The 26,430-nt window shown below is 35.9% G+C and overlaps 1 protein-coding gene across 1 annotated transcript in view; it reads right to left on the bottom strand.

Moving 5' to 3' along the window:
- myo15b (myosin XVB) overlaps positions 1 to 26,430 on the bottom strand; it is a 76,787-nt gene that overhangs the window by 9,249 nt on the left and 41,108 nt on the right. The window contains exons 24-53 of the mRNA XM_055024902.1: positions 25,788 to 25,899; positions 23,445 to 23,492; positions 23,287 to 23,344; positions 22,144 to 22,268; positions 21,137 to 21,232; positions 20,810 to 21,045; positions 19,552 to 19,721; positions 19,405 to 19,477; positions 19,112 to 19,294; positions 18,483 to 18,592; positions 17,276 to 17,343; positions 16,966 to 17,047; positions 16,447 to 16,479; positions 14,475 to 14,537; positions 13,286 to 13,377; positions 12,954 to 13,196; positions 12,527 to 12,605; positions 12,322 to 12,450; positions 9,285 to 9,444; positions 7,118 to 7,208; positions 6,777 to 7,014; positions 6,406 to 6,512; positions 5,433 to 5,492; positions 5,253 to 5,328; positions 3,806 to 3,924; positions 1,861 to 1,976; positions 1,446 to 1,587; positions 1,178 to 1,289; positions 681 to 1,023; positions 529 to 592 (exon numbers count right to left, since the gene is read on the bottom strand). Of these exons, the coding sequence (XP_054880877.1) occupies positions 529 to 592; positions 681 to 1,023; positions 1,178 to 1,289; positions 1,446 to 1,587; positions 1,861 to 1,976; positions 3,806 to 3,924; positions 5,253 to 5,328; positions 5,433 to 5,492; positions 6,406 to 6,512; positions 6,777 to 7,014; positions 7,118 to 7,208; positions 9,285 to 9,444; positions 12,322 to 12,450; positions 12,527 to 12,605; positions 12,954 to 13,196; positions 13,286 to 13,377; positions 14,475 to 14,537; positions 16,447 to 16,479; positions 16,966 to 17,047; positions 17,276 to 17,343; positions 18,483 to 18,592; positions 19,112 to 19,294; positions 19,405 to 19,477; positions 19,552 to 19,721; positions 20,810 to 21,045; positions 21,137 to 21,232; positions 22,144 to 22,268; positions 23,287 to 23,344; positions 23,445 to 23,492; positions 25,788 to 25,899 (3,628 nt within the window). The remainder of the gene's footprint in view (positions 1 to 528; positions 593 to 680; positions 1,024 to 1,177; positions 1,290 to 1,445; positions 1,588 to 1,860; positions 1,977 to 3,805; positions 3,925 to 5,252; positions 5,329 to 5,432; positions 5,493 to 6,405; positions 6,513 to 6,776; positions 7,015 to 7,117; positions 7,209 to 9,284; positions 9,445 to 12,321; positions 12,451 to 12,526; positions 12,606 to 12,953; positions 13,197 to 13,285; positions 13,378 to 14,474; positions 14,538 to 16,446; positions 16,480 to 16,965; positions 17,048 to 17,275; positions 17,344 to 18,482; positions 18,593 to 19,111; positions 19,295 to 19,404; positions 19,478 to 19,551; positions 19,722 to 20,809; positions 21,046 to 21,136; positions 21,233 to 22,143; positions 22,269 to 23,286; positions 23,345 to 23,444; positions 23,493 to 25,787; positions 25,900 to 26,430) is intronic.

Raw genomic sequence — 26,430 nt, 5'->3', positions numbered from 1 at the left:
TTTTGAAATATGGATTAAGCATGATATAACTCAACCATCTCAATATTTGTGACGTACATCCCAGTCTACTTGTGCAAACTACCTCCTATCATGGTACAGAAGAGCACATCAGAGGAAGAGGCAAATGAAGAATTGTCCTCTTTGGACTAAAGCTCAGAATTAGGTCTGGTTGTGCTGTGATCAATCTTAAATGTCAGTTTTCATAGAAGAGAGGATTCATTAACTGGATATTTTTTCATATATAATGGAATAAAAGTTAATGGCATTAAATGAGTGAATATGAAGAAGAGCATGATACGAACTATAGGTTGTATAAAAATGTGCATATTTACAACAAATGTGATATATTGGGTGAAGAACCTCTGGAACTAGTTGGCTGAAATGATCTTGGCTGAAGTTGAAGGAACATCATTTTTACCTATTCTTTTTCCAGTGTATCTTTTTAAATGATATTATGTTCCTTATAAGTGAATGTAAAGTTTTAAACATAACAGAAGACATGGGACATTAATGTTCATAGGGTCTTACCAACGTGTGCTGAACTGCTTCTGAAAAATTTCTTCCAGTGACTGGCACTCCAGTTGTCTCCATTCTATCAGCACCATTTAATGCAACATTAGTCTTGCTCTGTTAAACAAGCATACTAACATGAACAGGATTAATGTGAAATTTTTACTTACCTAAAATACTTGGTAGCAAAGTCAGCCATAGCAGAAAAGATCTCAAGTTCTTGGTTGGATCCCTTTTGTGAGCTTTGATCAAGTGTGTGTTGTAAGGCCTGTACTGAAGATGGATTCATGGCCTCCCGACTAGACTGCACAGAACGATTGTCGAGTATCTGTCTGCTGTTGGGGACTGGTGAAGGGCCATTGAATGAATTGACTGGCTTAACATTTCTCATGCTTTTTCTCCTGTCATCTCTTCGATCTAGATGGAGCCAGTGATAATCTGGAGCTGCACATGGCTGGGTGATGTCCAATGGAAAAAGACCAGAACGCCCACCGGTGCTCCCAAACTCCCAACCTAGTGCAACATTCAGAGTAGATCAACATTAAAATAATAGAAAATTAACTGTATGGGTTGGATAAGCAGGTAGAAATAATTAATACTTAGCATATCTAATGTTAAATATACAGTAAATATACAATTATGACTACCACTGAACTAATGATCTCACCAGTCTGAAGGCCGTCCATTTTCTGCAGTTTGATGATATCCCCCTTATTGAAGCTCAGAAGCGTCTTGTCATCTGTCACAAAACTCTTTAGAGCAACCACGTGGCCAGAGTCCTATGAAAAATTTAAAATATATGTTAAAGAAAGATGTAAAGATGGTTAAAATCTAAAATGGGATAAGATGTAAGGGAGATTTAGCAAAGACAAACTAACACTTTTAACGGAAATATAAGATTAAAATGTTGTGTTTTACTAAAAATAATAAATCACCTTGATGAGTTCCTTGAGGAAAACTTCAATCATGGCAGTGATCTGAGGAGCTTTGGTTGACTGCAGCACTAAGTTTTCCGTTTTAAGCTCCAGTTTTACTTTGTCTGCTCCCTGAAGGTTGACAGACAGCACCTCTGCAAAACTATATTCATATAAAATATTATTTTGGGTCAAAAACAGTGGCATTGTATGTTAAGTTTTATTAGAGTTAAAATTCAAAGAAATGTAACTCTAATAAGATGACTATTTGTCACATTTTTAAGCTACTTAATTAGTATGTTCATATCAGAACTCTCAGTGATTAGAGTTCAACTCTGTTTTAGTTTAAGTTGGAAAACCATTGGATTTTCAGAAGTTATTTCTATAATTAAAAGATGATTGTCAGATAAAGACTATTATTGCCTAATATAGATACCTGTAACTTTTGAGGAGTTTGAGATGTTTTGGATTGATGCCTGATGCTTTCACCACCTTCAATAGACGAATCCCTCGATGAGAAACACCCAAAACCTGAGCATCTCCATTGTGTGGCTGCATGTAAAAAAAAAAAAAAATCAATATATATATATATATATATATATATATATATATATATATATATATATATATATATTTGTGATTACTATAGTTATTATAGTATGTCATATCTAATGGATAATGAGAGCTTATTTTATCAATAAGTTCACAAGTTACTAATAAAGTAACTTGAGTAGTAATTTTTGGGGAGCATCTGACCTGACTCAAGAATGTTTTGAGAAGCTGTAAAGTCTGAATGTCAAAAGTTGTCGTGGGAGTTAGCATAGATTCGACGTGTGTGTAAGAGACAAAATTGTTGCTTTGATCCAAAATGGCTGACTTCCTGTTGGGTTTGGACCAAGGCTCCAATAGACATTTCTGTAGGTCCTGACAAGTCACATATCTGTAAAGAGTTTGATAATTGTCGGCCAAAGCATGGATTGGGGGTAATATTTTAGTTTTTTTTTTAGAATTGTCAGGTGGAAGAATTAGACCACAGTCACCAAATATTGCACAGCATTCCTGTCGGGGGTGGGGGGGAAGGAGGTAAGATTGATGATATTGAATGAAGTGTAGATTGGCTGAAATCCGTGGAATTTAGAGCCAAATGCAATGGAAACAGAATGTCTGAATTTGCCCTCAAGCTTTTTGCTTTAAGGTGAGACTAATTTCTTATCTGTTTTCTGAAGCAAGAAGACAGACAAGACAGAAGATGTTGTTTAGGTCAGATATGAATCTTTCAAAGTAAAATATTACATTTCTGGCTATGAGGGAGCATTGATTAGGCAATGTCATGACTAGGCTATTGAGTATTATAGAGGACTTAATGTGGAGCGACCTTTTGTGTTTCATAGCAAAATGTGTGGGTCTGGCCATGCCTCTTCAACATACTCAAAAACTCACCATTTTGATAACATTTAATACCCCATGCTTTATGAGAAGACAGACCACGTTTCAAACTGATCAATCAAAATCTGCTGGAGGAGTTGGATCAAATGTGGAGGCTATAAGTCATCAAAATGAGGTGAACATTGACATTTCAATCCAAGCTGGCTGATTTCCTGTTTGGGTGCAGGAGAGTTTTCTATAGGTGTACCAAATTTTATTGCTGTACAATAAAGATCAATGTGGGGAGTATTTTGAAAGTTGCCACAGAGAGCTGTTGAGACATTTCTGTTCCAACTTTTGCAAACCCTAGCTTGCTTTTTCTTACTGGCTCTTGTTTTTATTCTGCTCTGACTCCCTGTGTTTCCTGTGATTTTTGTAAGTTTTCAATTTTATCAACAAAGAAAATTCTCCATGCTCCCAGCTTTTGTCTACATTTTGAAAGTCAATATTTTCAGAAAACACAGTCTACTGATATTTTAAACTATTGTCAAATATTTTCTTAACTGAAAAGCTTTGAAAAGAGAGGCAATATAGCGTAATAACTATGATATTACTAAACTCAGTTGGAGTGGTATGGTACCATGCAATTTATCCACTTTCAGTGTTTTCTTGCTCAGCAGAAGGGAGCAAGAAAGTTCCTTCCTGCTGAGGGAACTCAGCAGTAGCTGAATTTAGCTTCCTAATGTAAAATGCTATGTTATCTATGTAGCTTCTTTGTATAGATAATTTTTTGATCATTTGACATTGTAATGTACATCACACCATCTAAGGGAACAGTATCTGACTGGACTGAGTGTCATGCTAATCTGTCTTTATTAGCATGAGTTAGATTTGCTGAATATGTCTATTATAGAAAAAATAATTCAATCTGTTTTTCTTTTAATGTGCATTGAGATTAAATTTCTCAAGAAGAGCAATGTAAAAAAACAAAACTAAATAACAAAACTGAAGCTTACCGCCACAGGGTAGAGTCGACTAAAATAGTTCTTCCAGTTATCTCGAGCGGCAATAATGATTCTCTTCTTCATGTTGTCATCCTGAATGGTGCTTATGTTTGTTCCCACATTGAAATTTGCTATAAAAGGAAAACTTAAGTGAAGCTTTGTTACATTAGAGGGTAAAAAAGTAAGAAGCTTGGAACAACTTCAAAACTGCTGCCAACTGTGAAGAGGGTGGAAGCATTGCATATGATATAATAGTAACATTTTAAGAAATTGTGTAAATTACAACAGTCTTAAATAAAAGGGAACTAGACATTTGCCTAGTTTTCCATAAAGACTTTCCGAGGAACCCGAGGTCATTTGGTGTGACAGGACAATATTAAGAAGGATCTATGATCGTGTGGTGGCTTCAGTGATCCTCAATGCTGTGGTCTACTGGGCTTGTGGGAGCTGAGAGAGGGACAGCAAGAGACTTAAGGTAATCAGAAGGGCTGTCTCAATTTGGAACTGCTCTGGGCTCCTTTGAGGGGGTGAGTGAGAAGAGGGCATTATAAGCTGAAAACAATTATGATTAACTCCTCTCACTCCCTATATAAGACTGAGGATCTTAGGCAGCTTCTTCACCAGCAGACTGAACTTCCACAGTGTTGGTAGGAAGGATACTGCAGGTCATTCACACTAAGTGCAGTCAGATTGTATAACACCTACACTTAATAAATTGCTGAAAGACATGTACTACTACTCCCTACCACTACTTCCTCTATTCTCTCTCATCCATGTACATACACCATGATCCAAATTATTATGCCAGTGAAATTTTCTCAGATTTTCTTCAATGGTCAATGCAAATGATGGTCAGGATGAATTTAAGTCTAAATCAAATCAGTATGAATCAAATTTTAGTGAAAAATTTACTGAAAAAAGATGCCCATGAGAACACTATTTAAAAAAAAGAATAAAAAACTCAAAATGAACTGTTCCAAAATATTATGCACAACAGATTTTCTAAACATTTTATGGATTATAAAGAACTTCAAATGGTCATTCTTTGAATGTGCAGCATTAAGTAAAAACATTTAAAGATCAATCAAAACAAAGCTATAAACAGCTGTTATTAATTCCTTTGACTCTCCACTGGAGCATGCTCTCCAACTCTTAGACCAATCTTACCTCCAATCTTGATGTGATAATCTGGAAATAAGGCATATTACTCATTTGTAAATCTAGATCCAAAAACACCACCCGCAATCTGGTTCGGGTTTAATAAATTGGTTGTGGGTGGTGAGTTATTACATTTGCATATCCTCCCAGTATTTTGCACTTTCCAGTCACCAGCAAATTTTGGTACATTCTGTTTGTGTGTTGTTTGTATGGTATCAAGTTTGTGCCTGATTTTATATGTGCAAACATTTAGAAGGTAAGGCCCTATGTTGCATCCAGCCATAGTCCAAAGAATTCTCACCAAGAAGGTCTTTCATTTTCCTTCTTTCTTCACTATCAATTCTCACACAGTTGTCAGAGTAAGTGTCTCTCATGATCTGAAAAACAAAAAAAAAAAAACACAGAGCAAAGATGATAAAATCTGATCTTCATTTTCTAATTTGACATTGAATGAGAAGTTAGAAGTATAAAAAATAACCACCTGTTCACACAACAGGTTAAGGACATAGGGCTTGTTGAAGAGTTCTCTTGGATAAAACACCTGCAGATGAAATAAGAGGTTTCTTAATGGGGATAGTTTTTCAGATTTTCTCATAAATTGGGTGTTCTAAAACAGGCAGACTTGCCGTTGTTTTTGTAGAATTTGCATAATTTTAATTTAAACAAACAGTTCGCCATTTACATAATAAGCACAATAACTGCAAGACAGTTACAGAGACAACTATAAAAAGAAAAATCTAGTTGGTGAATGAAATTGAAGAGCAAAGAAATCAGCAGAGCTATGAATAACACAAATGCAAAACTTCCTGACTTCAGGGCTGCTGGTTTAAATGATTAGGAGATAATGGGTTACAAATTGAGAATCATCAATGGAGCTCCAAAACAATAAGGAACCAAAGTAGTAGGTCTTTTTTTAGTCTTCAAAATTTAAAATAAACTAATAATATTATCCTTGAAAGATGTTGTAGCAGTTGCATTTTATTTTATTCTTCAAATATTTTTATACATACAAAACTGATCAAAGCAAAGGACATTCAATCACTGAGCAGTAATAATTAATTCAACTGTCAAGATTAACCAAACATCAGAATTTATGGTTCAAAATGACAAAGATAACAAATGTGTATTATACGTTCAAGATTCTGTGTGTACGTCTAAGTACGGATGTGTGCAGATGTACATAATACACATAGATGATCACTTTCACAAAATTTACCAACAAACTGAGTCATTTGTGGAAAGTGAGGAGCTTCACTGTTTCTCTTTTTTTTTTGCAGTTTTACTGAGTTCTACTAATTCAGTTTAGAGGCACGGCGTGAGCTGGGTTAGCCATTTTAATTTTAGCAGCTGTTAAAATGAACGGAAGTCAATATAAAGTCCTTAGTTTGTATAGAAGTACAAGGATGTGTGTGTATGTGTGTGAGAAGTGAAGGGTGTTCATGTGTGTGTCTTACTTCTTTGCGCAGGAAAAGTTTTCCTGGCATGTTGAAGTGGGAGAAGTAAACCCCAGCAGAAAAGCGGTGAAGCTGGGATTGATTTCCTTCATCATCTGACATCCCGTCTGGACAGACAGAAAATAAGTACAAAGTCGTCTAAAAGCCTTGTAATATAAAGTAAACTTAAAGTTTTACAACTTGTCAAGCACAAGTTGACAAGTGTCTTCCTTTTTTTGGTAAAGTATGGGTTTGTAAAAAAATATTGTTTTTGTTTTCTGTATTTAATGTTAGTAATTTACCTAAATAAATTGAATAAAGTGAAACAAGTAGCAGCAATTTCACATTTTATGGTTGTAAACTTGAACTATATTTTAATCAGAATCACCCACAGAGAGATGGAGCAGCCATGGGTGGAGGGTCTGGGATGTTCACAAGGACAGGCGCTTCCTCTGGAGGAGGAGGCGGGGAGTCAGGAGGAAGAGGGGGGCGATGCTGGGAGCCAAAAAGCTCCTCCAATGGACGCTGCTTCTGCCTCATATTTTTAGAAATGACCCTCCGACCACTGGTGGATGGGGGAGAATTAGGCGGCCTTAGAGGAGGAGGTGGGGGAGGAGGAGCCCATTGTTTCTGTGTAAAAATGTTAAAATAAGTATTATAACAACGAAACATAAATAAATCTATCAAGCAGTTGTTTTTTGGAGTTTCAGCTGCCATGCCTGTGCCTTCTTACCTTTGGTTGTGGCACTGGTGCTTTGTTTCTGAGTTTAGCTAGAGCTTCCTCTTTTGGGTCACTCTTCTTAATAAATGTTTTACCAGGAGATCTGAAAGATACATAACAACAAAAAAAAATCCATACAGATAATATGTAGTACATATTAAGAAATATTTGAAAAAATCCTCCCTAAGCAGAGAACCCAGACCACTACTTTGGGGGTAATTTGGGATGGCCCCTGGTTTAAAAATATTTGCATTTCTATACTTTTTTATGTGGAAATTTTATAGTCAAATATTTTCATTCAACCATCATTCATCCTCCTTTTTTAACTGCCTTATTTAAAGCTGGATCACTGTTAGAATTTTCTGAGGTAAAATTATTTGTAAAACTTATTTTGGCTTTTTTAAAAGATTGCTAAATAACTGAGAACTTGAGATATTTGAATTTGGAAAGTGTGGAATTTTATTTTGAGTAATGTTTTGACTTACTTATTTAGCATTTAAACTGATGGGTTTTTAAGCTTAGTAGTAGAGTCACAGGAAATCTATTTAATGCCAACTTTGACTTGCACCGACAGTTTAATATCATATCACATTTTCACAAAATTCCAAAAGGTTTGCTCAGGTGATAATTTAACATTAGCTAATTTCCTCTGAATATTGATAGACATGGGTCGTAACAATTCTTGCAGTTCCAATAATAGTTTTTTGGCAAAACTTTCTCAACTATTACTTGTAGACAATTCACAAGTAATAGTGAAATGTCTACAAACATGTCAATGTCTGAACATAATTTTTTTCAAAAACAATGCATTTCAACATAAATTTTAAATTTCTCACTGAACATGCGTGTACAGTATTGGAAGTGGCGCAGAGCCTGATCCAGACTACTCTTTGCCTCCCACGTCCCTGGCTGTGTTATGCAACTCTACCATATGCTTATGAGTTTTTGCTATGTCTTCTGGAACATAGAGACCAACCATCACACTCCCAAAGTCACAAAATGTGTGCAAGCTTTCTAAAATTGACATGTTGTTCACAGCATCACCAGACAATGTGCGAAAACAGGTTTTGAATAACTGATATATTTTTAACTGCAAGTCTGAAGACAATGTCATGATCTTTGCCAATGCTTATAGAACAGTTGCATGGAAAACCAGTGATACCAGAATTTCCTGTTGCACTATGATTTGGCTTAGTGTAGAATGTTGTAGGCTGATGAACAAACCCTCATGTATTTCATTAAGTTATAGTGAAAATTGTTTGAGTCATAAAAAACTAAACAATAAACAGAAACTAAAGAAAAGAAAAAAATGCCTCCACAATGGAGGTGACCTGTGATCATTTTCCTTATTTTTATTCTTTCTATATTAGTCTTATGTTTGAGCATAAAATGTAAAATATGTAATATTTAGTTCTGTTAATAAATAATAATAATAAAAAAAATAACACTCTCGTGCTGTGATTAATCATGATTAATCACTATGCTTAACTTTGTAAACTTGAAATGTAAAATTGCATATTTAAAAAAAAATTAAGAAAAAGTTTTATTATCTCAAACCAAACATTTCAGTTTTACACATTTTTAAATTCCAAAAGGTGTTAAAGATAAAAAAAAAATTCAAATGGATCTTAGAAGTGTTATAAACTTCAGTTGAAGGACAATTATCCCTTGCAATAAGTAGTCAACATACTACCTTGTTTGTTGTTGTTGTTCTGCTTTTGAAACATTTATTTTGCACAAGAGTGTAATAATAATAGTACTAAATCAACCAACAGCCTTGCACAGATATTAGTTTAAAGTTCTTTTATTTGCTTCTGGGCTTCATAATAGTTTTGCACAAGGATATTTTTTGAGCCCGCTGAACCCCTATGTTCCATCTCCTTCCCTCAGATTAGCTGACCAGATGTTCCTGTGGGTTCCCAAATCACAGAGAAAATTCAGAGATGCTCAAATATTTTCAATTCCAGGCCCAAGCTGGAACAAGCTGTGTCTGCTCATAAGACAAACTCCTTCAGTATTTAAATCTTACATGAACGCACACTTTCCCTCTCTAAATTTTCAACAATGAAACATAATATGTATTCTTTTTAAAGTGCTTTTAAAGTGCTCTAAATGTGGTATGGTATGATTTGAATGCCATTTCAAATTTGGGAGAACACAAGATACTATGGACTCTAACCTGACAGGCTCAAAAGGCTTGGGTTCTGGTTGTGGTCGACTGTTGAACTGTTTAATGATTTCCCTGATGTTGGAGGTTGGTTCAGGCTGGAGCTTTGTGACTGGACTAGGTTCTTTAGGGGGGTCTGGTTCCTCATTTGGAGGGTTGGGAGGACACTTTACTGTGGGAGATAAGAAAAAAAATGTCAACATCACGACACAGACACTTCTAAAAACATTGGTAAAACATAGCAGAGGCTGGAAGCTACTGGAAACCTGATGTATTTTGAAGTCCATATTTTACTTTTGAGGGTGTTTCTACCTTTCACTCTCGTGCTGTCCTGTCTGGACAGACAGAAAATAAGTACAAAGTCGTCTAATAGTACCTCTATTTGATGTTCAGTAATGTGAACATCAAATAGAGGTAAAATTTATATCAAAAAGGTCTTCTTTGGCCCAGCCAAAGCTCCAGCTTTAGTCTAATAGAGAATCCATTAAATTGTGAGGGATCTGAAATGTTCTGAGTGGTTAGTGCAGAGGAGAACCTCTGCCGGTTCCAGCCCTCTGCTGGAACCGGGGGAGGTCCAGCCCTCTGGTCAGCAGTGATCAACAGCAGTACTCGAGTTTGCTGCCACTCTTTCGTCCCTTGAGTTTTGACTCCTGCATTTCCAAGTGACTTTGTTGACTTCTTGTGAAACATTGCCTGACTTCCTATTCCTATTCAGGAACCTCTCAAGTTGGATTCCCCTGAGCTACACCATCAATGCAGCCCCAGCAACCATCAGGGTCCTACATGAATACTCCTCTCAGAGCTCTCACCTCTGGCTCCGATCACCTTCATCCAAAGATTTTCACTCCTTTCAATTCTCCACCCACATCTATACATGTGGTTTCATTTCTATTAAGGCCAACCTATTCAGTATGACAATTGATAGTGTTTTTAAGTAAACGTGTATGTGGTAAAAGTATGCACTAGGTTGAATTTTGTCTTTTTACAGCAATTGTGCACAGTTGACAGATCACCATCTGTAAAGACAGATCAGGCACACAAAACACAGAGATGACACAGAAGGACTTTGTAAATTAAAGAGTTAATGAACTCAGACATGACTTAAGCAACACATTAAAACAGAATTCTTAGTTTTTTCTGCCAAAGACTATTGGTATTCCAATGAAGAACAGAGAACTACAGAGGCCTCTAGGGAAGGGTTGCTCAAGTCCAGTCCTCAAGAGCTGTCGTCGTACAGCTTTCAGATGCATCCCTGCTCCAAAAAGCCTGAATCAAATGAAATGCTCGTGACCAGGCCTGCTCAGAGCTGATCATGGTTTGTTGGATAAGGATGCTTCTAAAAGTTGCAGGATGGTGGCTCTCGAGGACTGGGCTTGAGCAGCCCTGCTCAAGGGCATATGGGGAAAAATCTTTCTTTTGCGTTCTCTCGCAATCTGCTTACTGCAATATTTGCTGGTCTATTTTGTATACACTCACAAATGGCAATTAAAAATGTCACATGTATACACATTTAAAGAGCCTCAGTGTTTATTCTTGAGTCTTTGATGCAAAAAAGTGACTGAAAGTCGATTTATTAACTGCGTATATGTAAGTTTGCAACAGAACTGGACATGAAAACAGCCCTTAAACCATTTAGTCTACCAACACAAAAAAGACAATCAAAACTTATTACCCCACGATAACTCAGAAATAGTCCAAATAGTTTTCTTCTTTCCTTCTTACGGAAAGTTTCTGTTTATATCATAGGTTTGTGCTGCGTTTCTATCCTAAAGAAAAAGATATAAAATTTCAGATATTTTACAAGATATTAGGATAAATGGAAAAAACCCACAAAAGCCTTATATTGTAGCAGAAAATACAATGGGCACCGTAAGAAAGGCTTACAGTGCTTAATTATGTCGCATGAACTGATCAGTACATTAATGCAAGAGAATGCAAAAACTTTTGCGAGGGAACGCAAAAGTATTGCGAGGCAGCACAATATTTTTGCATAACCCAAAAGAAAAAAAATCCCCACGTCTCCTGGGGGCCTCTGTAGAGAACAGACCTCTTTCATGACAGGAAAAATATTTTTCTGCAATGTACAATCTAATTAAAATCTGGAACTTCCCCTAGATTTCAGTTACATCGAGGCATCGGGCAGGTCTGTCCTGTTTCTCCATGTCTCTTCCTTCTAGCTGGCCAACTCCTTTCAATCTATTTTATAGCGAGTCCTGTACAAGGTATCGACATAGAAAACAGGAATATACTAATAAGCCAACTAGCAGACGATACTACACTTTTTTGGGTAACTCTGAACAAGTTCCCCCAGCCCTTTATATTATTCAGATTTTTCCTAGAGTTTCTGATTTATATTTAAATGTCAGTAAATGTGAACTTCAACCTGGAGACCACGTTCTTGTCCAAATCCTATCTGAAAGAGGAGGACCTGGAGAAATACATGCTTACTGGGAAAACAAAACACATGTTATAAAAGAAAGAAGAGAGCAAGACAGTCCAGTTTATGTGGTGACATCATTGGATGGTGAAGGGAGGGAAATAATTAACTTTTTGTTAATCTTATGGTGCAATTTACTAAAGCTAGTGTGTTCTTTAAATTCATTTAATTACCTTTATATCTCACTTAAACATCCCACTATGCTCAGATACCTATTGTCCCATTGATTTAATATATTTAGTAATTTATTAAATACTGTAACACAGTAATCTGTGTTAGTTGTTTTATTTGTTAGTTGTGCTGCTTGATTTAGTGCCGTTTACTTAAAACAAATGAGGCTTACCTAGTCACTAAACTTAAGCTTACTGTCAGGACTCTGGCATTTTGGGTTTGGTTTTGCTTTAGCATCATTATTCTTTAGTTACCTTAGGTTCTGTTATTCTTGTATGCTTGAGTCTATGTCCAGCTTTCTTTAGTGATTACAATTAGATTATTTTTTTATTAAATCTTTCTAGTTATTCCTTATTTCAGCCTCCCGGTAGTGTTTCTGGTAATGTTTATTTCTTAGTTATTTCATCACCCTTGGTTCAGTTATTCTTATAATTTCCTTACCGTTAGGCTTTGGTGGTGGAGGTGGGGGTGAGGGGCTTGGTGAAGGACGTGGCTGCTGATTTTGTCTGGATGGATCAGGAGGAGCTGATTGTCGCTTTGAGTTTCTTTTTTCCCGTTTTGATTTACCACCTAATGGGGGCAAAAGAAAAAACTTATTCACTGAACCTTGACATAGCCTGAAACAAGGTGATTTAAGTCTATTCACCAATATTTTGGAAGAAATCCCTCTTTTCTCTGAAAGATTGTCGGTCATCTGGCTCTGCCAGCTCCACATTTTCTTCTGGCTATAGAAGCAAATGGACAGGGTGATGTCAACTGAAGAAATAATAGTTTCATGGGTCATTATTCTTAGTCACAAGGAAACAAGATCAAGACATCTTAAAAATAAAAATGTATTATAAAGTTTCTATCTTTTCTCTCCATTGGCATGGCTAGCTGACTTCCAAAACTACTTCATTTAATTTAAATGTATGTAGTTGCATTGACGGATTCTCTCACTTTCCATATTCTGTTGTTATGAGCACCTTTAAAGTAAACCACAAAATCTCTAGCATAACCTATTTGACAAGAATGTCTATGAATGGATAGTCCACAATTTTACTGTGGATCTTTTAATTAAAAGTTAGAAATACCTCAGACTCAGCTTGCATGGAAGCTTGTTTATGTGCAGATCCTTTGGGCTTTGACCGTCGGGGTGAGGGACTTCGAGAGGAAGGTGAGTGCTGGCGTTCTCTGGAGCGGCGTGATGACTGGCGTCCAAACTGTCTATCTCTCTCATCTCTTTGTTTCTCCTTCTTAGCTTGCTGTTCCTTCTTCTGCCGTTCTTCAGCCTGCTGCTGAGACAAAGTCATTGCCTGCAAGGTCATCTGCTGGGCCTGAAATGAGAAGATTGACAATCCAAAGTAAGAACATAGAGCAAATAAACTGTAGTTTATCTTGATTAAAAAACTTTGATGGAACTTACCATGAGTAAGGCCTGTTGGTTGATGAGAGCTTGCTGAGTTGCTGCCATCTGCATAGGGTCACTCATAGTGGGAGCCTGAGGCACCATTAAAGCTGTGAAAGAATAATTTTCATTAACAAGGGGATAGATATTACAACTGATTACGCAAAAAAGCTTAAAATATTAATTCAGAATCAGCTAACACAATGGACAGTAGACGATACAAGGGTGGGAGCTCAGTACCAAATTGTTCCCGAGTCCTACCAGCAGGAAATATTCTTCTTCCTGCTCTCATTGAAGGTGGAAGTTTTTCTCTCTGGTCTCTGCATACCTAGAGCCTTTATTGAAATATCTTCTAAACTTCAAATTGATAAATTTTCTTGACTAAAAACTGGGCATAGGAGAGCCCTCTTGCCCTCATGGGACACATGCTGGCAGATACATTGTGGAATTTTTGGGGAAGTGGAAGATAATGTGTCTGCCTATTTTGTCCATTCAGGATGTGGAAGATTTGTACTTATTTGGATTTTCGATAACAGGATTTCTGATGTGACATTCCACGTCCCAAGAGATAGCTTCTGCAATCGAGGATCAGATTGCCAGGGCTCCCTGGCAATCTGCATTATCTCACAGGTGATGGGCCCATGGGAAGGGGGGTCCCATGTCTTCTCTTTGGGCTAAGCTGCTACCCCCGTGACCTGACCCTGGATAAGCGGAAGAAAATAAATGGATGGATGGATGGATGGATGGATGGATGGATGGATGGATGGATGGATGGATTTCTGATGTTTGGTGTTCAAGTTCCAATATGTTAGTTGCCTAGTGTCAAGAGAAATGGAGTTTTGATGACTACACTGAGCCTTTTGTGAAAAGGCTACATTTTAGGGCAGAAAGAAAGTCATGACTCCCCTGTGTAAGCCTTGGATGGCTGGATGATATGTAAGCAAGACGCTCTTTCCATCCTCACCCCATGACATCTGCTGTGGTAGACTGTTCTCAAGGTCAACTGACAAACTCCACAACAAATCAGATACATTGGCTGGGGTCAGCTGTCTGGTTCAAGGACTAACACTTCCTGGACTCTCACACTGACTTTCATTCTTCATTGTTAGAAACACACACCCCTCAAACTCACTGCCTTTACTGGCTCCACTCCTGTATCTACATGTTGTTTCTTAATTTTTTAAGTTCAAGTATAGAACAGGTTTACCTGGCATATTTGGCATCATGGCAGCTGGACCGTAACTGGGAATTGCAGGGTTTACTGGTGCAACTAAAACACAGTGTGCATTAATATAAAGAGTGAGAGAGAAAACAAAGATCTTTTCAGGTATTTTATTTTAATAAAGTTCACATCATGAAAAAATGATGATCTCCAGGGAAAAAAATAATATTCATATTAAAAATAACATGCAGCTTTTATGAAGTAAATCACTTAAATGTAAAAAAAATAAGTGATTTATACTGTAGTCACTTGAGACAGAATCAGGGCATATTAATGCATCTTCAGCCACCCAGTACTGTGTCTTCCCTTCTGTCTAGTGTTATGCATCTTGATTGTTTGTAAAGCTTTATGCAGAGATGTAATGTTAATCTTGTGCTGCTAAAACTGCTGTGCAATGACAATAAATCTAATTTAATCTCTAGTCCTCTAGTGCTAGTAGTCTCACACAGTGAGAATACTAGCACCAATTGGATGGACCTCAGTTGAATTACGGTAGGTTAGTCACTTTAAACTGGCTGAATTTAAATATGCTGTTAAATGTGTAAATAAATTGTCATTTTGCAAAAATAAATTTTCACATTCATATAGGATTTTCTTTTAAATCCTTTTACAAAAAGCTAATGTTTGTTGATCATAATTGTTTTTTACAATTTACAATTCATCCTGTTAGACATAAAATATCTAAGAGGATGAATACTTCTTAGGAACTATATTTGGCAGTTCTTGCAGATCTTGGTCTGTGGCTATCAGGTTTATTTGTATAGCACATTTCAACAACAAGCCAGAACTTTACATCATAAAAACTCAAAAATATAAAGTCAGAAAAAACATCAACATTAGTTTCTTACCCAATTAGAAACCAGTAACAAGAAATAGATTTTGCAGTCATCACATTCATCAACGCACATCAAATATGTTCAATGCTCCGGTACTTATGGGTTGAAATCAACTCTAAAAAGGTTGGGTTTTAGTCTGAAATTAAAGAAACTCAGTATTCCAGCTATTTTGCATTTGTATTTGTTTGCTCTAACCCAGAAAGTAACCTTTGTAAAATAAAACTGGAACTGTGCTGATAATTTCAATGTGCAATATGCAGATGATGTAAAAACAATAAGTGCTTTTCAAAAAACCAAATGAATAAATGTTCATAAAGTACAAAATAAACCATTTAGTTTCCAGAGGTTGAATCAAAATTTTAAAGATTTTTTTAGTTATAAAACAGTTTAATGTTTATTAAACCATGGGGAAAAATTGTTTAATATATCAATTTGAAAGTTTGAAAATTTTGAATATTAAACTGTCCGATCAGCAATATGCATATCTGTCTAATGACTTCTAATGACTTTGAGTCAACAGTGTAAACCATCCTTTTCTTCCACAATTTCAACTAAAAAATATTGCTTTGCTTGCTAAATCTTGTCAATGTTAACATTTTACTTTACTTTCTAAGAGGAATAACATAATAATTTTCTAGTTTGTATTCTATTTTATATCTTGCTTATTTTGAAAGTTTAATGGTAAACTTTTTCCTTTCTGAATAGATGTGTCTATGTTTTGGTGTTTGGCGAAGACTTTGAGCTCATCAGCAAAGTATCAGTGGAGACATGCAGAAAGACAGTCAACATTTTAAGAAGTGCTTATTTACTATAAGAAATATTGTTCCATTGATAATTGTGTTTTACCAAAAAAAATGTCATGCAGAAATTTATTTATGAGACTGCAGAACAAAGTTTTCTTTAAAGAGTTTGAATCAAAGGTTTGCTGCCAGTTTGGTCCGATTAAAGATCAGTTTATGGTTCCAATTTTATGTATAATGTATGAAGGAGCTGGGTATTGTGGCTCAGAAAAACTTTGAGTCAACAGTGTAAACTATCCTTAACAATTATCCATGATACTGTATCGACATAATGGGTAATATATATATATATATTTCAGAGAGCAATATCATATCACTTACCCATGGGATAGGTTGGCATTGTCATAGGCATCCCTGAAAAACAAAGTATCCATTTCTCATTTAGCAACATTTATCTCAAACTCAATGTAAAGTAACTACAATTCTTTTTATGAAAAGTCAACTAGTCATTTCCATTTCCCATGATGAATTCCATTAGTCAATTGATACATCCTCAATCTGTGACCTCACTCTGATTTTCTAATCTTCATTTTTTTAGTTTACCTATCTTGACTATATAGTTTAAAAGGTACTCTGTTAACAAATGAATGTTACATTTCTGGCCAAGAATGTTTTATCAGTTTTAATTCAAAATCTAATCTTAAATAATACAACATAATTGCGATATGAAAAATCTTTCATGCAAACTCACTCATTTGAGTAAGAATATACAATAAGAGATGCCTAAAATGTTGACTATAAATTGAAAAATTGGCATTTCAAAGTATCTAATGAATTGCATACATTTATTATGATGCAGATGGTCTGTGCGATGTGCAATCACAAAAAATACTTTACCACCTCCAAACATTCCAGGCTGCATAGGTCCAATCCCCCCTTTTCCTCTCATCCTGCGGTTTAACATGGCTACTCTATCCATTTCCTACACATGAACACATTCAGTTTAATGTTTTAATGTTAAAGTGTAACAGAGCAGAAACTCTAAAAAAATCACAAATGAGGAAAAGCAGAATGGCAGGGAAACCTAAATAATACAAAGAGTTGACATGTAGCAGGACTGAGTGCTTATTGCATGTGCCACAATAAGCATACTAATAATTCTTACTAATTAGCCTGGTGCTAATTAGTAAGAAAGACTGAAGTCACTAACCGCAGGTCCTTGGTCTAGCACAGAGTCAAATAAGTCATCAACATAGGTCTCCATCTGTCTGCTCCGCCCTGTAGACAAGTACATATTCATTAGAAAGCTCCAGACAGAATCAGAAACATCACTTTGATTTATTTTTTGCAGTATATTGCTTAATTTGATTTGTTGAGATGTTTGGACAACACCACCCTGTTGAGACCTACTGTTACTATGTGTTCTGGTTAATTCAGATGTATGTACAGTTAGTAACAAGTTTCCTCCTGCTGTAGGTTCGTTTTCCTTTCTACTGTCACTACCTGCATATTGGTATGGAGGACTACATATGAGCAAATGCAACTGATTGTTCAATGTTGCAAATGTACCTTCAGTGATGGTGACTGGTGCAAAGCCAGCGGGGTTTCTTTTAGAAAACTGTTTACCAATTTGAATAATAAACTGAACTTTACACTATTGTCTTAATGGCATGTGTTAAACTGAAATGTTGTGAACAAACAGACATAATTTTAATTTTATTTAATTCTAAGCATCCATCTTTCTGTCTGTCTATCTGTTCACAGGAAGCACATATTCCAGCCTGTTCTAAATTAATCAAACTATTTTGAAAAGCCTATGGCACGATATTCACAATGTTTGATCCAGTGTGTATGGTTTGTATTTTTCTAAATTAAAAAGATGCACATTGAATCCTGATTTTGAAGAAAGTAAGGCAAACCCAAATAAACATTATTTTTCTACAATTCTTCAGCCAATTAATACAAATAAATTTTGGTATTCTTTGATCTAAAAAGAGTGATGTCTGGATCTCTCTATTTAGGCTGCTGCCTTCACAGATCGACTCCAGATGGACAGACGGATGGATGAATGGAAACCGATTGCAAATACAATTCCTAAATGGATTTGGGAACTAGAATGAGAAGCTATGAACACTTTTTTGTTAAATTAAGAAACACAATGTAAATTTGTGTAAATAGTTTACACTTACGGAATGGCATTTGTTAAAAAATTTATATTTTTGCCCCCAAGTATCTATTTGATTTCATTCAATTCAGTTTTGAGTAAATTGTTGCAAATCAGCGTTATCTTATATATAACGCTGATTTGCAACAATTTACTCAAAGCACTTTACAAAAACAATGCAATTAGATGCCATTACATGAATCTCAAAGTGATGAATTTAGGATGTGTCACTATGTTGGCAATTAATACTTACGATCTTGAGGATAGTCTCGTCCCCAAAGGTTTCCGTCAAAGGGCGGCAGTCTAGGAGCTTGAGTGGAAGGTGCAGGTGGGATGAAATCATCAAAATCACCCATTGGAATTCTGAAAAGAGACAGACACAGAAGATAACATTTAAAGAACATACTGTTAAAATGTTGATCAAGTTGATCAAGGCAAATTGCTAAGTATAATAATTCTGATTTTGCTGGATAGGGGGATTTAAAATGTAATGTAATTTGGTGTCCCTTTTTTAATTTTTTTAATTTTTGATATTTTATGACCAAATTAACCTGACTGTAGTTTACACAGCCATTCAATAAGTTATGATGTTATTTAAGTGTTAATTTATCTAAGTAACTCAGTTCACTGAATGAAGCAAATATGAAAAGCCTTTATTTCAGTTAATTAGGATAATATTCTGCTTTCAGCTAATTAAGATAATATTCAATCAGAAAAAAATAAAATTTTTAATACAGAAATGTGAACTAAATAAATGTGTTTAATACCTGCTAAAAGGTTGACATCTTCAAAAGGTACTGCTAGATATGAATTGAACTTGTTTGTCCTATAACGGAAATAAAGAAAAGTTCTGAAAATAACAGTGCGTCGCACTGTTTTTACCTCTCTCCTTGATTGCTAAATAAGTAGTCAGACTGCATGGAGGAGGGCGTCCCTGGTGCTATGGGAACTTCAGCTTCGGCTCCAGCCAGCAGATCCATGACAAAGTCTGAGCCTGCAAGGTCTGACCACCCTTCATCTGTAGCAAGAGAAACTGACCAACCTTGCACAGCCTCAGTCACCCCTCTTAAGTTACAACACCATATAGAGAGAGGGAAAATCAAGAAAGAATAAAACACAGAACAATGCAAAATAAGGCAGTTTTAACAAATATGTTGTAAGAACAACATGGCTACCTGTAATAAAGAAGCCAAGAGGCCAGCTGCTCTCCTGTTGTCCATGACTCCACTTCAGTTGTCAATATCTCATCTGGTGTCAGAGGAGACTTTGTTTTAAATGGATCCTTCCTGTTTAGGTCCTGCTTAGATTTTTTTAAATCTTACCATTGAAAGTGTTTACTTCCAGAAGCATTGTTCCTTTCCTCTGATTGGATGTCCACTCCAGTTGTGTGGGTGGATAGATGCGGGCAGTGGGGCCTGGGAGCTGCAGAGAGGTCAGCAGCTTGTGTTGGCATAGTGAACGATACTCTGCTGGAGCATGGTCAGATACATACCTACAAGGAAAGTAGGCACACATTTAAAGAAAGCAATATAAACAAGTCATCTAGTATCTTACACAGACTATAGCAGATTAAGCAGCATTTTCAACAGATATGGGAGATCAAACAAGACTAATATGAGATGTTTTACATAAAGGTGTGTCTATTGCAAAGATATGTTAAAAAGATTAGATAAAAAGATTGTCTACTTAGAATTGCATGCTCTCTTTCTCTTTATCAACTTTTCCTTGTTTTGAATTTTGCCTTCAGTTTAGACCTTTCCAATCTAGGGTAATTTGTTTTTCATTGTCAAAGTTTTGAAGATGCTGGAATTTTTGCCTCTTTCCTTGTTGTGGCAATCAATTATTATAATTAAAATGCTATGCATTCAATTAATGCTATGGTGTAATGTTCTTCATCTCATCTAATTAAATTAAATATAAATAAATAAGACTCCATTATTATTTTGCAACAAAGAAAACAAATACAATTCTGGTTAGTCTATATGACAAAACAGTCCATGCATCTTTTGTTCAGTTGGTTTTAATTGATCATCAAAAATAGAAAAATTAAAAATGACTTATTTCATGGGAGATTCCAAAAATGCTATAGATTGATGTCTTTGTATTTTTAACTTTTTCTTACATCAAAAATCAAGCATTTATAAAACGCCCCTGGATCTTGTTTGCTTTTGATATTTGTTTTATGCGTTCGCCTATGAGTGTGTTGATGGTGAGACGTGTCTGGTCCAGAGGGAGTGCATTCTGAGGAATATAATCCCTCTGCCCATCATTCATTCAGAGTCTTGCTGACTTTTGATCGGTTTAATTTAAGAATTGTTCCCTGATTTTTTCCTGATTTCAAAACTTTGGCTGAAGTGGCTTCACAGTTTCATTCATTGTTTATTTGTGGCTATTGGCTACAGCCTGTGGTGTTTGTTGGTGTGGAGAAAAGGTGACACTGGATGTGGATGGATGTTCAGTTTTTGAATGGACTGGAAGCAATGTCATTTTACTAAATGACGTCTAAAAGTAGATTATGACAGAAAATCTGTCAAAATGACGGACAACAAAAAAGCAGATAATCTAAAGTGTAGCACCTACTTTAGCAAGGCTTTGTCCAGAGTTGGTGAAGGTGTGAAAGCACTCAGGCAGCAGGCCAGCAGGAGCCATCCCCTCAAGCTGTCCTGTTCCTCCTTTTTGTCCATTGTGTAGTACACTAACTGAACCAGGATCTCATCCCTCAAGGCTGCCTGTTTTTGGCCTCTCTCCACTATATAGTTACCAAACACCTGCTCCTGTGACATGGTAATATCTGATTCAGCTAAAAATCGCAAGATCTGTGGAGAGGGATGCAAAATGACAAAGATGGATTGATGGGATGACAGTTGCCAGCATACAAAAAGAAAGAACATCCAAACATCCTCATACCAGTTTGTTGATCTCCAAGGCTACTCTGGAATATTCGGGTTCCAAAGGCATGAGAGGTCTCTGGAGTGGGTATCCCTGAGGCTGGCTCCATGTATCCTGAGGGCAAAATACAGTGAGAAAATCTAGTCGAATGTGTTAAATGTATATTTTTCATCCAGGTAACATGTCTGCGTGCATTTTCTATGTATTTATTCTGGACTTTCACCCCTTATAACCTGATGACTTTTTTTTTTAACCACCATCAGAATCAACAGTATGAACAGTCATTTAAAGTGAAAAAAATGAAGATTGATATCACTTTCACTTCCTTTGAAAGACATTTTATCACGATTTTATAAACATATTTTATTTAAAATCTAAGAAAGTATAAATATTTATAAAAGTCTAAGATTCAGTCTTTCCTATGAAGTACTGTACAACTTTCCCAAATAGCTGTGCCATCATTATTAATAAAATATTTCTTGTTGTAGACATGCTTAGTTCTCATCTGTACTGACACAGAAGCAGATTGTATAAGTCTGAATGTATTTCCTTTTGCACATCCTGATTGTGAAGGGTAAAAACCATTTCAGTCAACAGAGTGTAACAATTGGACTATGACATCACTGCTTTCTTTGATGAATACATGTTATGGTAAAGACCAAAAAAATTAAAAAATAAAAACACACACCAGAAATAAAAACCTCTAGATTACAGATTTTAGACAGTTTCAGTACAAACAGTAAGAGACATTAAACCTGAATGCAAAAATCAGGGTATCACTACAGACCATATTTGTAAAAATATCCGTAAGCAAGAGAGATTTTCTTTTATTTCAAAGCAGAATTGGGAAGAGCAGTGCAATACTCTCATTTATGTCCTCAGTAGAAGATCTCTGACCTATTGCTTTTTCTGATCCATATGATCCAGAAGTGTTGCAAAATCTAGGTTCATTTTTATGTTACATAGTAAGGCAAGAAGAAGAGGAGGAATTAAAAACGTTATCAGTGTGATTAGTGGGAACAGACCTTCAATGTGGACTTGGCAAAGCGAGAGAATGGGTATCTGTCAATGTCCTGAGGAAGGCTCAGCTTATGTTTTGCCTTCACCTGTGGAGGTGCAACTTCTGTAACCTGTGATCCATGGTGGCCCCCTAGTGGAAAAACACAGGATCAGAATCACAAGCCTATCTGTTATTTAAAAAGAAACTCTTCAAATGGTTAGAACTACTTATAGAAGATATGAAGAATGCATTGGGTCTGAAGCAGAGTTACAAATCTGGATGTACAGGTGAAATTCTCAGTGGACCGAATGTGGTTTTCCAGCCCATCAAGGGTTTAAACCAGTGAAGGCAGGCCACGCTGTTGCACACAGAGGCCCAGCCAAAGACATGGGTCACATGGCATACATATGCCATGTGACCCAAACCAGCCTATCATGCAGGGGCAGATTTACATTTGCCAAAAGAGCCTCTAGCTGTAACCGATCACAATATTACTGAGAGAATCCTGACTAGATGGATTTAGAAAACAGATGTACCACAGAGGAAAATATACTAAGAGGGAAACACTGGGAAATGAAGTGAACTAATGTAATTTCTTACTCATTATGCAAATATGTACTTTACAAATACCATGCTTCCATGTCACAGAAATGAGATGCTTTTTTGGCCACATGTACTCTTTAGCAGACTCTGAAGTCAAGAGCTGAGGAATTCTAAGGCTCTCTCCACTCTAGCCTGGAGAACTTCTTTTCTTTTATGTTCAAATCTGGAGTGAGGGTTTTAAAAATCTTTTCAAACTCTTTTGATAATAGAGTTTGATATCAGAAATTGCCTTTATTACAGTAAACAATTAGGGATCTGGCTGTATTTTATTGTGAACTCAAATGTTTAGCAAAATAGTAAAAAGTAATAATGTCATCCAAACTATTTGTTCAGGTTTTATTAACATCAGTGGATCTTTAAAGGAAGAAGAACAAACTGAGCAAAGGAAAAAAAATAATAATAAAGAGACAAGAAAAGATACAGTATGTAATGATAAGAATCTTCAGTTAAGATTTTCTGCAGATACTTTGCTTGGTGTGATTTCCTGTGATATTATATGAGCTCTACATAACTGGTGCACAATTTTGTTTAAAATCAGTTTTTGACAGCTTTTTTCAAAACTTACCTGCTGCACTGCGGAGTCTGGCGAACAGCTCAGCAGGTATCTCTAACATCCCTACATCCTAAAGAAAATAGAATGTCTTTTTGTCAAAGTTAAAAATAAAAAACTTGGAGAAGAAATAAGTAAAGCAGAGAAATAATTTGCTCCTATTATCCTCTTACCATCCCTGATGAGATGAGTTTAGTCTTTTTAGCTGTTTTAACTTTGTTCTCCTTGTGTAATTCCTGAAATCAACAAAAATAAATCCTCAATTTGTAATCCTGAATTCTTATCCTCGTTTAATGTTCTTCATCTCAGACTTGCTGCTAACCCACTGTAGGACTCCTTATGTGTGGGATTGTATTGTTTGTGTGCTTTTAGTGATCTTTGTCCCCAATTACTGTCAGAGGAGTATTTTCTATCATACCTAATCTTAGGTACAGGTCCTGTTATATACTTGTGTTACACCCATAATGCTTTGGTTCCTCCTCACGCAGTAAGCCACACAGTTCCAAATGTTCAGCAATGCTGTCATTTTATGAGAACATTTACAAGTGACACTGTCTCTAATGGCTGTATTTATTATAAAGGGTTTTTGGGCTTCACTTTGTCTGATTCCTCATCTGTCTACCTCAGGTGACTAGCCCCTGCCAGTATTATTATTATTATTATGTATACATCATTCATATTAGGTTTAAAGTCTGTATATAGTATAAAACTGCATAATTTTCCCAGCTGTATAGTTTGTATAAAACTGAACCAAAAATATAGCAAAGCCATTTATTTCTACTAGAGACAAAAAATTGTAAATAACACTCGTAAATCAACAAAGCACTGGTATTATAAGTACTTTTTGAGATGCAAATGAAATGACATTAGTGAATGTTGTTGCCAAAGATCACGTTACTGAGCTTCAAGAGCTGAGCTCAGAGTTCAAGTCTCATAAAACGATAAGTTAAACCTCAAAACTTGACTGTAAAACTGAAGCCAAATGACATATGGTTAAAGATATTAACCTCATTTAGCTACTTAATACACATTGAAACAGATTTAGAGGATGTAACAAACCTTGATGAGAAGAGGAAAAAAAGAGTCACAGAGAGAAAGGAAATCCTTTGCAGTGTCTTGAAATCTGATGAAGACAAGTCTCTTCCTTATTAACCTTGAGTGTATAGAGTAAAATTACTGAAATAAAATTAAAAACATGCTGAAAACATTTCATGTGCATATCAATGAGAAAACAAAGAATAAAGCACCCTACCTGGTGAAACTGCGAAGCCAACTGCCATATGGGCAGGTTTTAAAGAACACAAGGAGAGAGGCAGTGCTGCTTCAAATTTCACCATGGCAGGTTAAAGTCCAAGATGAGAGTGTAGCCGAGTGTGTAGTCAAGGTGTGTATGCACACACAGGTAACATGATTAATGTAAGATAAGAATGGTAGTTAAAAGAAATAGATTCGTTTTTAAAAGGAAGTTGTTACCAAAGATTAAACATATGAGTTCAACACACCCTGATGGAAAAATTCTTGATTTTAATCATATTTTACTACAATAAATAAATATAAAACAATATTTTCACCCAGGCTATTCAAATCTTAACCGGACAGAGCAAAATGACAAGACCTATTGATAAAACACAGAATCTCCAATCTAATTATTGTTAAAAAAGCACAGTTAAAATCCACACACTAAACACCGGGTTACCCAATATAAGATTTTTAACAGATACATTATTTTTTTATAAATGACTTTATTGTCAAGCAGAAACGAAAACCATGTTTCAGTTACAAGTAACTAAAGCGGCCCCACCCAGCTTTAATTTTGCGAGTGTAGAATAAACAAAAAAACGGGTGGAGCTGCCTTTTTTACGAGGATCTGGAGTTCAGCAAAAGATCATTTGGAAACTTAAATTCATTTGAATGTGTTGCTGTCTACTCCAAATATTACATTTGTGGAATATTTGCCATCTATAGAACTCCAAAAAATCCACTTAGTTTTCTATTCACGTTTTATAAATTACACCATAAAAGGTTTCCGACAGCAAACGCAATGAATATTTTTTTGAAGTTACACTATAGTTTGATCAATTTTTTATCTCCAACGTCCAATCTCTTGTTGTTTGTGAAAACAAGAGAACATTATGGTGCAACTCCAGGGCAATACATTTTACACCACATAGCTGAACCTATGTAATTCAACTGTCGTCACTCTACTCTTCTGTTTACAAGAGTAAATAGAAAAAAAAATCAAGAATATCAGACAATAAAAGTGAAAGCTAAGGTTGAATGGAAAAAAAATCAGCCAATATTATAAAACAAAACAAAACAAAAATGAATGAATACAATAATTACACTTTGGTCTCAGAGGGTTCTTATCTTTGTCAGAGGCATGCTATGTGCTTAACTGTGAGGAGCAATAAAGCTGGGTTGCATAACAGGCAAACATAATTTATAGCATTATAAAACTTGAAAACATGAGGTTGCCAGGAAAGTGTGGCATTTATCAGATGAATAGAGTACCGTACTTCTTTTGTGTCACTAACCTTTCTCCAATGGTGCCTCTTAATTGTGTTCCTAGTAATTAGCATCACAGCCCAAAACTGGGTGAAGGACTGCCTCAAACGCTTGTAGTGCTTCCTAAAGTGGAGATAATGCAGTGACTCTTAGGAGGAGATTCACGAAGCAGGTGGAATTATTTTTGCAATGGATCCAAAAACAGAAACAATTCTGTCCACAGAGTCCTGTCAAGTTTCTACCTACTTTTTAAAATAGTACTAAATAATATTTTTGAACATAAAAAAGGACCATAATAACTAATGCAGGTCTGAGCAGTTTTTCATAGAAAACTGTGCCAGGAATCAAACCCAGGACCTTTTAATTTTTTTGTCAGGACGTACAAATGTCTGTTAGAGCCATGGTCCAAACCCAACAGGAAGTCGAACATTTTGGATCAAAGCAGCCATTTTGTCTTTTTTACACACGTTGTTTTATTTCTCCTGCAGGGTTGACATGCAGACTTCACAGTCACTCAGCTCAGTCAAGGCCAGTTGTCAAGGCCTATTTCTTGGAAGGAGTAGGAGGAATGATAGGTTATTTTGTTTGTTTATGGACAATGTGCAGCTCGCTGCACCACAGACAGCTCTCACATCACACAGTTCATAAAAAGTT

This window comes from Poeciliopsis prolifica, unplaced genomic scaffold, assembly GCF_027474105.1.
Source record: "Poeciliopsis prolifica strain line A6 unplaced genomic scaffold, Auburn_PproV2 SCAFFOLD132, whole genome shotgun sequence".
NCBI lineage: Eukaryota > Metazoa > Chordata > Actinopteri > Cyprinodontiformes > Poeciliidae > Poeciliopsis > Poeciliopsis prolifica.
Note: the sequence above shows the minus strand (reverse complement) of the source record. Positions and strands in the feature narration are given on the sequence as shown.